Source organism: Felis catus, chromosome E2, assembly GCF_018350175.1.
Source record: "Felis catus isolate Fca126 chromosome E2, F.catus_Fca126_mat1.0, whole genome shotgun sequence".
Lineage (NCBI taxonomy): Eukaryota > Metazoa > Chordata > Mammalia > Carnivora > Felidae > Felis > Felis catus.
In genome coordinates, this window is record NC_058382.1 from 49436221 (window position 1) to 49450087 (window position 13867).

Below are 13867 nucleotides of genomic sequence, written 5' to 3' on the forward strand. Positions count from 1 at the left end.
CCCAGGGTCAGTGAGAGCATGAAGATAAAAAATAGTAACACAAGAGTCCTAAATCTAGCTGGGGCCATTTCTGCATCTGGTATCCTTGCATTGAGAGCATCCGAAATGACTTGACGCCTCCCCGGACGCATTAACTCTAAACCAGGAACCCACAGGAGAAACTTGCAGCAAAACCCGTACTGGACTCTCCATGCAACAAATGACAAAACGAAACTAATCTGAGGCTGCAGGTCTCCGTGGATGCCTGTTGTTATGCCATGAGTCACTCTCCCTAAGATGGAAAGGGTAGAGTCAAGCTACTGAATGAAGCACTTTCCCTGCTCTGTGTTTTAATATTTTAATTTAAAAGGAAATTTGTTATTTAATAAGTGCGCAAGGAGGTAACAAGGGCATCGCCTGAGCAAGGCTGCTGGTCAGAGTCCCACAGGGCACCTAAGCCTAAGGTCATCTCGCTGCAGAGAGGAGAGAGAGGCTTCACTTTTGCCCTTCAAGCTCCCAGCTGTTCTGTGGTGCCAGATGTGAGAGAGACTGGCCTATCATAATCACTAGACTGGAATATAAACCTTAAGGGCAAATTCTTTTTTAAAAAATGCATTTATTTTTTTTGTTGTTGTTGTTTATTTATTTTGAGAGCGACAGAGGCAGTGCAAGTTGGGGAGGGGCAGAGAGCAAGGGAGACAGAGAATCCCAAGCAGACTTTGCTGCCAGCACAGAGCCCAACGTGGGGCTCGAACTCATGAAACTGTGAGATCATGACCAGAGCTGAAACCAAGAGTCAGACTTAACCAACTGAGCCACCCAGGCGCCCCATTCTTAATTTACAAAAAGAAATAGAGCTCTTAAAGAGATCTACTCTTTTTTCACCGTGTCGGCAAGCATACAGAGAAAATGAAATTGTCATCCAAAGAGTCCTTGATGAGCACGTTCCCTGTTAAGCCTAGAAGTTCAGCTCTGGTCCTGTGAGCTGTGTGACTTTAATGCACATGTGTATACTTTGTCTCTCTGTCTCTCTCAAGTTACATGGCTCACATACCAAAATACAAAAACGTATATAATGAAACAAATATTTGTCATCCATCCTGTCAGCCAGCTATTCAGTTCCCACTGCCCACCCCCAGGGGACAACATCATGCTGTTTCATGTTTCCATCCGGTATCTTTATGAATATAAAAACTGAGATCTTTATGTGGGAAGGGGGCAAGTTTCTTAATTTTTCAAGTCTTGGCATCTTCAGTGCTCAATAATCACTGGCCGTTATTATTTTTTAAATGTTTATTTACTTAGAGAGAGAGAGAGCTGGGGGAGGCCAGAGAGAGAGGGAGAGAGAGAGAGAATCCCAAGCAGGCTCTGTGCTGCCAGCCAGCGCAGAGCCCAATGCAAGGCTTCATTCCAGGAACTGTGAGATCATGACCTGAGCAGAAATCAAGAATCAGAGGCTTAACTGACTAAGCCACTCATGTGCCCCAGCATTTATTCTTGTTAATGATAATGAGGTTGATAAATCTTCCCAGAGTCTGTGTCCCCTCAGGATATGACCCACGCTCCTGACCATGGCTCCTAGGACCCTCTTGTTTACCCCTGAGGGACCAGCTTCGTCTTTGGTTCCCATATGCTCTCATATCAGCCCTCCAGCTGCTTTTGGTTCCTTGAAGATGCCATGCTCCTAGGACTTCTAACATGCTGTTCCCTTTGCTTGGAACATTCTTGTCTTCCTGAAACACAGTTCTCCCCCTGCAACCCCATCCTCTGGCTAATCACCAGCTCATCTTTTCAGCCTTGGCTGGGAAATCTGTGTTGGTGCCCATCCCCTTCCATCAGCGCCATGTTCTTTCACTCTGACAGCACTTCATCATTCACTCATTCATTTGACAAATATTTGAGTGCTAACCACAAGCCAGGCCCTGTCCTCGGCTTATCTGTCACACTGTATTGTCACTGCTTACTTCAATATTTCAACACTTCGTACGGTAACGCACTGTAATGAACATACCATCAAATTCACCCTTTCAAATGTATAATTCAGGGGTTTTTAGTATATTCACAAGGTTGTGCAACCATCATTTAAATCAGAACACTTTCATCCCTCCACAAGGAAATCTGCTAGTAGTCATTCTCCATCCTCACCAACCCCCCTAGGCTCTGGCAACCCTTAACCTTTTTGTCTCGGTGGATTTGCTTAATCTGGAAATTTCACATAAGTGGAATCACACAGTATGTGGTCTTTTGTGATTAGCTTCTTTTTGTTAGTGTAATGTTTTCAAGGTTCATCCATGGTGTAGCACACATCAGCACTTTATTTCTTTTTATGGCTGAATAATAGCCCACTGCATAGGTATACCACATTTGCTTTATCCATCCAGCAGGCGATGGACGATTGGGTTGTTTCCACTTTTTAGCTATTTTGAATGGTGCTGCTGTGAACATTCATGTACAAGCTTTTCTGTGAATCTATGTTTTCATTTCTTTTGGAAGTATACATAGGAGTGGAATTGCTGGGTCCCATGGTAACTCTGTTTAAGCCTTTTGAGGAACTGCCAGACTGCTTTCTAAAGCGGCTGTACCATTTTCCATCCCCACCAGCAAGGTATCAGGGTTCCAATGTCTACACATCTCACTAACACTTGTATTTGTCTTCTTTGACTCTAGCCATCCTAGTGAGTGTGAATTGGTCCTTCTGAAGCTTTGTGAGGACAAGGACTCCATCCATCTTGCTCTCTACTGTGTCCCAGAACCTAGGACAGTGCCTGGCACTTACCAGACATTCACATTTTGTCTGATATACTCAAAAAGTGTTGAATGCATAGGTAAATCAAAAGCTACTTAGATAATTACCATCTTTATTGATTGTGAGTTTAACTCCCCAGTAGAGATCTATCAAGGGATCTAGTATCTTTTTCTGCACAATACTGTACCACCCCTCCTCTGTTACCATATCTCTCTTCAGGGAGAAAATTGGGTTAAATGTAAGCTTTCTTTCCTTTCTTTCTTTTTTTTTTTTTAGACTTTACTTTTAAAAAATAATGTCTACATGCAACATGGGGCTTGAACTCACAACCCTGAGATCAAGAGTCACAATGCTCTACTGACTAAGCCAGCCAGGCACCTCAAATTTAAGCTTTCTAATTTTCCTTCAGATACTCATTTGGATCTTAGGTGTGCACAGATTCCTTATTTAGGCACTTACAGATAATTTCTTGGGTACTGGAACACCTTGTTTTTTCCTATGTTCATTTCTCCAGCAGAATTCTCCACTTCCTTCTGCAGGGCTTTCTGCTCACCCGAAGCACTCCATGCTTGCAAATAAATAGTCTTCCTTTTGTTTCTTTCTAAACTGCTCACACTGGGACAGTCAAGAACTATGACAGACCAGCTCTTCTTTTGGAGGTTTTCTTTTAATATCTCTCTACACCGTCTTGGCTCCTTGATGTGGAAGTATCTCGGGACATTTAGAGCAAGGAAGTCAGGCGAGGGACTGGGTGATGCTTATAGCCAGCACCCAGCACTTGAAAAATAGTTGTTGGACGGATGGATGGATGGATGGATGGATGGATGTGGATATGTCAGAGATATGTTGCAAAATGCAGACTTGATCAACATACATTTATTGAGTACCCACTGTATCCCACTATGGTGCATGTTGCAACAAAAGGTAAACAAACAGAGGACCTACCTTGGACTAGGAAGTTTCTAAAATCCCAGTCCTAGCTGTGTTATTTACTCCCTTTCTGTATCTTTTCACTCTCTATCGTACACCTAGTGATTTTCAGGATCACATTTTAGCTAAGGAATCTACCCATTGCATAAGCCCCACATAGGAAATTGTGATCTACTCTCAGCAAAATCCGGAATCAAAAGTGTCCCAGTTCGCTCCGTACCCCCAAACAGCTAAGAATCCCCCAAATGCTTAGCTTCCTGATCTTAGGGGTTCCTGGTTGGGAACCCTCCGAAAGAATGGACAGCACGTCCACCAGAGGGTGCTGTGGGGGCAAATTTGTGCCGGGAGGGAGGCTTGACCAGTGACCCTCAGAGCCAGGTAGGCGTCTCGAGTAATTTTCATTCTTCCTGGCGTTGCCTTCCCAGCCCCTTGAACCATCGCCGCCCCTCCTCCCATAGGTGGTTTCCCCTCGATAATTAGCCATTTTCGGGGACTTAAAGAGTGCTTGCTTTGAAAAGACGCCTGGCTTCTGTTCCTGATACCCCGTGGCTCGGGCCACTCGGGTCACAGGCCGGTCGGGCAGGGTGGGTGGGTGGGTGGGTGGGTGGGGACCTCCCGGGCGTCAGCGGCCCGGCGCCGCAGGGGCCGCGAAGGGGTTAACCCGGCGGGGGGGAGGGGAGGGGGCGCGGGCCGCGCCTGCGCTCTGCCGCCCTCCATTGTCTCCACGGCGGCGAGGAGCGCCGGCGAGCGCAGCCCGGGACCGAGCGGGGCGGAGCGGCTGGCGGGGCCGGCGGCGGCTGGAGCTAGAGCGCGACGCGACGCGACCGCGGCTTCCCGAGCTCCGCCTGGCCGCCCAGCGCCGCAGCCCGCCCGAGGCCTGGAGGGGTCCGGGCCGGCGTCCATGGTCGCGGCGACCTGAGGAGGGGGACGCGCCCGGCGCCCCCAGCCCTCCTCTGCCTCCTCCTGTCCGGCGGGCGGCCTCCTCCGGCGCCTCCCTGCGCCCGCCCGCCGCCTCCCTCCCTCCTTCCCTGCGGCTCCCCCGGCTTTCGGGAGCCCGGGGGCGGCCTGTGGCGCGCCGAGACCGCGCCGGACTGCGCCTCTTTGGACCTTGAGGGGAAACATGCGTTTGGCTTGGATCGTTTTAAATTCTTAGTTTGGGATCCCCGCCCGCCTGCCTCTTCCGCCCCGCGGGTTTTCTTTCCTTTTTTCTTTTTTTCCCCTTTTTTTCCTCCCGGTCTCCTTTTTGACTCCCTCCCCCTTTATGCTCGCCCAACCCTCCCCCCGCTGCTGAGAAGTGGGGGAGGGTCTCGGCCTCCAGGTTCCCGCCCCACCGGGGCCCGGGCGAGCATGGGGGGCAAGCAGAGCACGGCGGCCCGCTCCCGGGGCCCCTTTCCGGGGGTCTCCACCGATGACAGCGCCGTGCCCCCGCCGGGAGGGGCGCCCCACTTTGGGCACTATCGGGCGGGCGGCGGGGCCATGGGGCTGCGCAGCCGCTCGGTCAGCTCAGTGGCGGGCATGGGCATGGACCCCAGCACGGCCGGAGGGGTGCCCTTTGGCCTCTACACCCCCGCCTCCCGGGGGACAGGCGACTCGGAGAGGGCGCCCGGCGGCGGAGGGTCTGCGTCCGACTCCACCTATGCCCATGGCAATGGTTACCAGGAGACCGGCGGCGGTCACCATAGAGACGGGATGCTGTACCTAGGCTCCCGAGCCTCGCTGGCGGATGCTCTACCTCTGCACATCGCACCCAGGTGGTTCAGCTCGCACAGTGGTGAGTCCGCGGGCGGTGGAGGCCTCGGAGGGTGGAGTGCAAGGGAGGGCGCGTCGGGGCGCCCCAGACCTTCCGCGCGCTTGCGAAGATTTGGAAATGGAGTGCGCGACCTGGATCTGTCTGCTTTCCCTTTGGTTCCTGGGGATGAATGGGATATCTATCCTCTAGAAAAGAGGCTTCCTGCGAGGCTGCGGAGCCGGGCGTATTAGGACTTCAGGCGTTGATTCACTTGTGGATGAGCAGAGCCAAACCTGCCTATTGAAGTCCCGTTTATTGGCATCACCATCCTCAGAAAGGAGGTTTTGTCTGGCTTGTAACAAGTCGGCCTCGAGGCTTCCTCTCTGTCACTGCAGCATTGTGCCTGCCTCACCGTTAGCAGCGAGGGGGATCCACTTTGACCAAGCAGTGTCTCTCGAACAAAGAGTGTGAAAAGAGAGAAAATTGGGGGCAAGTGTTGTTTGGATTAGGGCTCTCACTTTCGCTGGGAGAAGGGGGTGCCCAGTTTTGCCAGTCTCCTGCTGGAGATCCGTTTGAATTGGTAAAAATGGAGCAGCCGGAAGGCTGCTGGCATATAGACAGGTGTGGCCTGCTGAATGGAGGGCCTAGCCAGGGAACCTCCCTCTGAGGCTTTGCAGGACCTGGGCTCTGGTGGCGGGTGCTGCATGCAGTAGCTTTGGCTCCATGACTCTCGCATCCCTCCATCTTTTTTCTTCTCCTCCATGCTAAGTGCTAGGTCTTCCTGGTGGTCTGTATCTTTTCGTAATGGGGAGGCGGCACTTGATTGCCTGGCTGTTGGTACATCACAGGGCAAGAGGCGGATTCAAAGAATCTGGATGAATTCATTTTGTGAACTTCTGGTGACAGGCCAGCAAAAAGCTGGAGGAGGGTTTCCCAGGCCCTGAGTGGCAGGGCGGAAAAGGCACCGGCAGGAGCTTCTGGAGGAAAACAGGTCTATCGGCTCAGCTAACCTGAGAAGCCAGGTTAGGCTTCTAGAAAATTGGTCACGAGGGCGTGGGGCCGCTATTTGCTAATTGGCAAGTTGGAGTGAAGAAGTTAACGTATTCAGACTTCTTTGAGAGAGTGAAGAAAATCTAGGTATTGTGTAGAAAGAAGAAAGATTGCTTTCTGGAGGATGTGTCTATTGGATCGCTGTTCTAGCTATGGTTGAAATAGGGTAGACTTTTGGAATCTTTTAATTTCTGGTAATAGGTTGGCTTTTGGTTCAGTTCTATAAACTTTAATTTGTGAAGTAATTTTTTGAGGGGGAAATAGTGACTGACTTAGGGTACCACTTGCAAGTGGCTTTTGAATTGCTAAAATGGTATGTTAGTCCCTGAACAGACCTCTAGATATCATTGGAGCTTCCTCGACCTGCATCAGTCTCCTGCTCTGAATGAGATGCAAGGTGTGACTGCTTTGGGCACTTCGAGACATTGATCATTTTTAGACATGTTGAAATTAAAATTTTTTTCTCCACAAAATTTGGTCCAGAAAGACTTAGCTATAGTTGTGAGATGACGGTGGTTAAGTTTTTGAAAGAACCGTCATTAGTATCCGATTTTAAACTGAAAAACACTGTAAGAAGATTCTCTCTAAAATCACAGAATTTTGTGTGTTGCAAAACAAATGTAATGTTATATAGACCCTTGTCTGGGAAAGGAGTTTGCATTTGGCTAAAATTTCTTATCTGTCTCTTACTAGAAACTTCATTTCCTTATTCCACCTGGTACCAGGTTCCATGTTGGAGTTAAGAGCTTACAGTTGGATTCCAAAATTTCAGACTCTTCAGCTGTAAAACCTGAGTTTAATTTTTTTCATCCAGCTGTGGTGAGGGTAGGAAGAGCCACTGAACCATGAGAATACAGGAAAAATTGGGGCATATTAATCCCTTTGGGATTGATAATAAAGTGTGTGTGAGGCTGCTCCTAATATTTTGGGTAATACCTTCTTTTTTGAAATTATTTATACACCCCCCGCACACACACATATATGTGGTTTAAAGTAATCTTTATGCCCAACTCATGCTCTATGGAATGAGCCAGTCAGGTGCCTCAGGTAAGAAATTCCTTGTAGGACCGTCCTGTCCTTTTGTAAGACATGGCCTGCCTTACATGCCTACGACGTGCCTCCGCAAAGTTTCCAAATGCTCAAGTGGGGGCGGGGGGGGGGGGCATCACCCTGATTGAAAGCCACCGCTTTAGGAATTCATTGTTTTATTCAAAATTAAATCATCAATTTTTCCTTTGCAGTTCACTTGATGTGAACCTTCATATTTCCACTTTTGTGCAATGGTGGTTCTGTCTCACTTTCCGGAACAGGCCACAGGATCTTCCTTCCAGGACATCCTTTTCCTCTCTCGTTTATTGCTGTAAGAGGAGAAACTTGTTTCTATTTTGGAGCTTTTGAGTAAGGTCCAAGCGCTTTTTGCTCTTGTGTCACAAGAGTGGAAGCGTAAGGATTTCAGTGCACAATTGAGTAGATGCCTGGAAGTTGATGCGATGTTGTTGCTTGTGTTTTTAAGGTGCTTTTGGAACTCTTCATGGGCACAGAAAACAGTTGTCAGTGAAATAAGTAGGGGAGCTCAATGTACACGAAGCTTCCTCAGAGAGAGTGAGCTGATGTTGTATCTGGAGGTCGGATACTGGGGTCTCGGCCCCTCCTGGGAGTAGCTATGACCTTGGGTAAGACACATCACCTCTCTTGAGCCTCATCTTTGTTATTTTTAAAATAGATGTGGAAATCTTTGGCAGTCAGCCTGTAAAGGTTGTTCCCGAAAGCCTGTGAGGATACGTAGCCGTCGCATCTGTTCCTACACTTCCCCAGGTTGTGACCCTTATAATTGGAAGGCTTTTCCTTCCATTCTGTACATGGGATAGCTCTTTCTGGTCCCTTCGAGTTCTACTTAAATTTCTCCTCAGAGGCCACTCTTAAAAATTGCCTCCCTCATGTTAATCTCTCCGGTGACTCACCTATTACCTTAACAGCACTTAACACACTTTATAAGTGTTTTATTTATCCTTTTAGTTTTTCTGTTTAGTTTGAGTCTTAAGCTTCATGAGAGCAGGGCTGTGCCTCTTGCTCACTGTTGTCTCTCTTGCGCTGTGTGTGCCTGGCACAAATACTTCTCGAGTGAATGAATTGGAGTGCCCCGTGTCCATCATCTCTTTTAATTGCCACAACAATTCTAAGAGGTGGGCGTTTTTATTCCCATTTTACAGGTGAGGAGCCTGAGATACAGGACGAGGGTGAGGAGCCTCCACAAGGTCAAATAGCTAAGAGGTGGCAGCGCTGGGATTGGAATGTAGGTGTCCCGTGTGAGAACCTGGGCTCCTGACCATTACACTCCACGGCCTGTCATCCTGAAACACCGGGAAGCTGGGTAGTGTACTGGAAATTGTACTGGCCTGCGAGTCACAGGGCTAGGCTCATCTGCTGGTTGCACTGCGAGTTAACTGCCTGACTTGTGACCGTGGGCAAGTGAGTCATTTAGCCTCAGAGTCACCATTTTGTCACCTGTAAGGTGGAGATAACACCTGTCCTGCTTACCTTTCAGAGTCATGGTGGGGGTCTCATGAGACAGTGTTTACAAAAGCCAAATAACATACAAAAGGAAGGTGGTGTTCCTGTAGGGGCACTTCTCTGATAGTTCTCTGCCTCTCATCGCTGCAGAATTTGCTGGGCAGAGAGATTTAGAACTGTGTGAACTGTTTCTCCAGAATGGAAGCTAGTGCTCTCTATTGAAATCTGACCTACATCGACAGGCCGTTGATAATAATGAATGCCATTGAGAAGAGCTGCTTTATAAGACGAGAGTTAGTGTCCCTTTCTTTCCACATTAAAATGTAAATTTTGCTTTAAGGTGTTTAACCCCCTAGTGGTTTTCTGGGTGGTGTTCTGGAGGTCTGGTCATTCTTTTTTGGTGGTGCTGTTGATCTCAGAACATGGATTACTGGATGTTGGGGGGAAACATAGAGGGTCCACCATGTTAGAAGGAAGAGGTTGCCTATTTTCTGGGTCCTGCTATAAAATGGTCACTGAGGGTTTCAATCCAGCTTCTTAGCCATGTGCACGTACACATGTGCATATTCAGAAAAATCTCAACTGTTCTCTGTTGTCACCAAGTCTTCGACTGGGGCTGATAGAAGGTAACTTTTGATAAATCTTTGAACGTGCTAGCAGGATATCTCATGGATTCTATTTTGCCACCATGCTGGCGTTCTCAAGTGATTTAATTGTCTCTTCTTAAATAATTAAAGAGAGTTGCCAACCCTATTGGAGTGGATCAGACAGCCTCCCTGTGCCTCACCATAGGTGTGCGAGAGGTCATGGTCCTTTACATGGTTTCTGGGGAAGGAAAGCATTCTGTGGTCTTCAAAGACCATGATGGCTCTCCTGCTCTGCAAAAGTTCTATTCTTAATGAAAATTTTTCAGTAAAGCACAGTTTTTAGTTCTTTGTTACCATGAGGGCTTATTTTCTATCAAGTAAAAAAAGTTCCCTTGAGAAGCTGATGATTCCTTGAAGGTCACAGTCAACTCTTCCTCATTGAGGTTTGAAGGGTGTTGGAAGAAACAGTGGTTTCACTCTTAAAGTGTTTGTTTTATGGGACGTGTACATTTTGCTATTAAACAAAGACATACCCCAAATATGTCATAAGGAATACTCTGAGCCAGGCCACTCCGCACCAGAGAAATACACCTCTAGTTCCTTTTGGGAAAAGGAACATGCTTTGTATTTTACAAATGTGATATTCAACCCAAGCTTATTGGGCACTAACATTTTGGCAAATCTGGTTATAAAACTAAATTTCGATTTTGACAGTTTCAGAATTGGAAACAAATTCATAGAGCAGTGGTGGTAACTAAATGGACGAGTCTCATTTCTGCTTACCCTTAAATAGTTTTTTTGTTTTTAATATATATTTTTTAAGTTTATTTATTTGAGAGAGGCAGAGACAACATGAGTATGGGAGGGGCACAGAGAGAGAGAGAGAAAGAGAGAGAGAGAGAATCCCAAGCAGGCTCTGCACCGTCAGTGCAGAGTCTAATGCGGGGCTCAAACCCACCAAACCATAAGATCATGACCTGAGCTGAAACTGAGAGTTGGGCACTTAACTGATGAGCCACCCAGGCGCCCCTAAAATAGGGGTGTTTTTAATGATAGTGGGTCACTGAGATTATAGTACTAGAATCTCAAAGTTAGCTCAAAACCTAAACCCTAATCCCAGTCTTTTAGAATGTTAGAGGAGTATAAATTCCCATCTGTTTCTTTTCTAAGCTTTGTCATGGCCTAGTGTGTATCAGACTGTCTCTAGTGATTACTGTGGGTACAGGCTTGAATATGAAAAGGGACTTCTCAGAGACCCAGCAGTTTTCACTTCTGAATCTTCTTTTCTCATAAGAACAAAGGTTTATCCTTGAATGCAACAGTTGGGTTCCTGGTTGTTGTTGTGGTTAAGTTTATTTATTCCGAGAGAGAGAGAGAGAGAGAGAGAGAGAGAGAGAGAGAGAACACGAGTGGGGTAGGGGCAGAGAGAGAGGTAGAGAGAATTCTAAGCAGGCTCCATGCTGTCAGCACAGAGCCCAACGCAGGGCTGCAACTCATGAACTGTGAGGTCATGAGTCTAAGGCTTAACTGACTGAGCCATCCAGGTGCCCCAGGGTTCCTGGTCTTGATATTTGAGGGGTGAGTTGTAGGTATGATTGAATAACCTGAAGACCAACAACCTTCAAGTGAGAAGTAAATAAAGAGCCAAGTTTAGTCTTTTTTAAAAATCTTTTAAAAAATGTTTATCTTTTTTTAATGTTTATTTATTTATTTTTGAAAGAGAGAGTTTGCGAACTTGAGCCGGGGAGAGGCAAAGAGAGAGGGAGACAGAGAATCCCAAGCAGGCTCTGTGCTGCGGGCTCAGAACCTGACATGGGGCTCGATCCCAATATACTGTGAGATCATGACCTGAGCCAAAACCAAGAGTCAGACGCTTAACCGCCTGAGCGACCCAGGTGCCCTGAGCCAGGTTTAATCTTAAAGCAGCAGCTGGGGTAGCTTCTCTCTTGATGAGACTGTTTACAGTGAGTTCTCCCTGGAGTTGTTAGAAGTGACAGTACAGCCTTCCTCTGCTGGAAGTAAAGAGGAAGGGGGAATTCCCTGAGTCCCTGTAAACACCAAGTTAAAGGAGGCATTATAATTTCTAGTGTCCTCTTTGGGTCTATAACAAGAAGGAGGCAGACATAAACAAGCTCCCCTGATTTCTGTGAATGGTTCAAAGGGTTTTCAAACTTGACTCTGCCCAGTATTCTCTAGGGGGTTTGTTAACAGTGCAGATGACTGGACCTCACTCCCAGAATTCAGTGGAGCTAAGGAGAGACCCAAGAATCTAAATTTGTAACAAATGATTCTGAAAATTCTCTTCCCAGAGAAAGAACTCTAAATGCTTTTTTTTGGTGCACTCATTAGCATGCTTCTCAATATTACTAAACGGATCAAGTATCTCCTAAGCAGGATCCATACAAATGTTTCTTTCACCTGCTCCCAGAGGGTAGCGTCACCCAGCAAGAGCATTGCTCATTGTTGGACGGTTTTCTTTTACATGGAACTAAGCATTTTTCTCCAGGAGAGAGCCGTGAGCCCGGCTGCCTTGGTCCTGAGAATTGAAGTTGCTCAGAACAGAAGAGAGTTGTGGCAATGTCTCCTTTCCTTCTGTGCTTGTCTTCCCCCTGATTTTCATTCTAAGGCACAGCTGCCTTTGGCTGCTTGTGCTATTGAAGGGCTTATGGAGCTGTATCCTCTTTTATGTATCCCCGGCCAGCAGCTAGACAAGTCAAGATCCTAGAATGAATCCAAACTTTAGATGGACAAAATACCTATTTTTCCTTTTCTCTTGCAGACCCAAAGGTAGGAGACTTTTTGAGTGTGCGTATGGAGATCTGTTGCACTAAGACATTTATTTATTCACTTGGTATTTATTGAGTGCCTCCAGTATACTAGGACCTGTGTCAGGTGGTGGGAAGGTATGTTCATTACAAGACTGATTAGCATTACTTTGTTATTTCTAAGGATCTTTGCTTCCTTACTCCGTAAGAGAGAGTCTGAATATTGCAGCTTATGGGACATTTTCCCTTCTTCCTCGGTTTTTCTCTTGGATGAACAAATTCAAGGTTTTGTCCACGAGGCTGCTACATGGATGGTATTTCCTCCTTACTCTTCACTGATACTCTTAATTCTTTCCTAAACCCTGTTTCAGGGCTAGAGTAGGCGATCATTTCTTTGCAGTTCTAGTCAAGTGCTTGTTAAAAATTCCTCCTATATCCTAATACAAGTGGTCCTTTATCTTCTCAAAGAGAATATCAAAAGGAAAAACTGTTTTTCAGGCTCTTCATGTGTATATTTGGCTTCAGTATCTTTGTCGTCCCTAGGGCCACTTTTCTTTCTGGTCATTGAAAACTGTTTTCTAGAAGCATGATCCACCACTTTAGTAATCTTGTCTCTATAAAATTTATCCCAAGCCACAAATACCCATAAGGAAATATGAGGAACAGTTTTAACCCTTGTATGTCTCTGAGCTCCAGACACTGTTGATACTCAGTGCTATTTTAAGTGATTTTTAAAGCCTTGTTTATGGTAGCCAACATTGGTGACCAAATGTCCTCCTCACCTCCCCCAAATGATTATTAAGTGTGTGTTATAGTCAAGTATTTTTTTGCTGAGAGTAAAGGGTTTTAAAAAAAGTGCTCCATGCTCAGAGACTTAATGTGGACTTTAGCTCTAAGAGGGTGCCTTGATTTTTGGAGAAACCTCACCTTGTATTTAGGAATTATGCAGTCATCTTTATCTTAGTGAATTAGACTTGTCGTAGCTTGGCTCCAGCTTTCTCCCCGGTAGTACCTTTAGCCCTCTAAAAGTATAATTAAATAAGTCATACCTCACAAGAAGTTGTTCTAAAATTGGTCACCTCTGCTGTACAATGTCTTTTAAGGTCAAAGTTGATTTGTTAGCATGCGGGAGAAACTTAAATCTGGAGTCTCCCAATGATTTGGGACAGAGGTAGGAGAACCCAAAACCCTAGACCCCAGCCATTTTGGTCATTTTGCCCACATTGCTCAACTCTCTGGAGATATTTGCACTTGTTTCTTCTTCAGTAACCCTTTTTCTCCTGCTAAGAGGGTGCTTTTCCTTAGGGAGGGCCATTAGAATTCTTTTATCCCGCCACTTGCCTAAGTACTCTGGGAATCCTACAAGGATTTGAGGGAGTCCTTGGGATTCCAACTCAAACCAATGAAGTACTTGACTACCATAAATATTAACTTTCTGTGCAATTGTTCTCTTCTACTTAGATCATTTACACTTTTAACGCCCACTAAGATATAATGCCATCTAAGTCAGCTTTCCAGAGAAACTTTGTTAGAATGCCACTCACTACTATAACAAGCATGTGCACCATAT

The 13867-nt window shown here is 46.4% G+C and overlaps 1 protein-coding gene across 3 annotated transcripts in view; it reads left to right on the top strand.

Annotated features, from left to right (window-relative positions):
• The first annotated feature begins 4369 nt into the window (after positions 1-4369).
• ZNRF1 (zinc and ring finger 1) overlaps positions 4370-13867 on the top strand; it is a 104366-nt gene continuing 94868 nt past the window's right edge. For 2 of the 3 annotated variants that reach the window (XM_006941741.5, XM_006941742.5), the window contains exon 1: positions 4370-5426. In XM_006941741.5, the coding sequence (XP_006941803.1) occupies positions 5003-5426 (424 nt within the window). In that variant the 5' untranslated portion in view covers positions 4370-5002. The remainder of the gene's footprint in view (positions 5427-13867) is intronic. The other variant, XM_003998248.6, reaches the window with a different exon arrangement.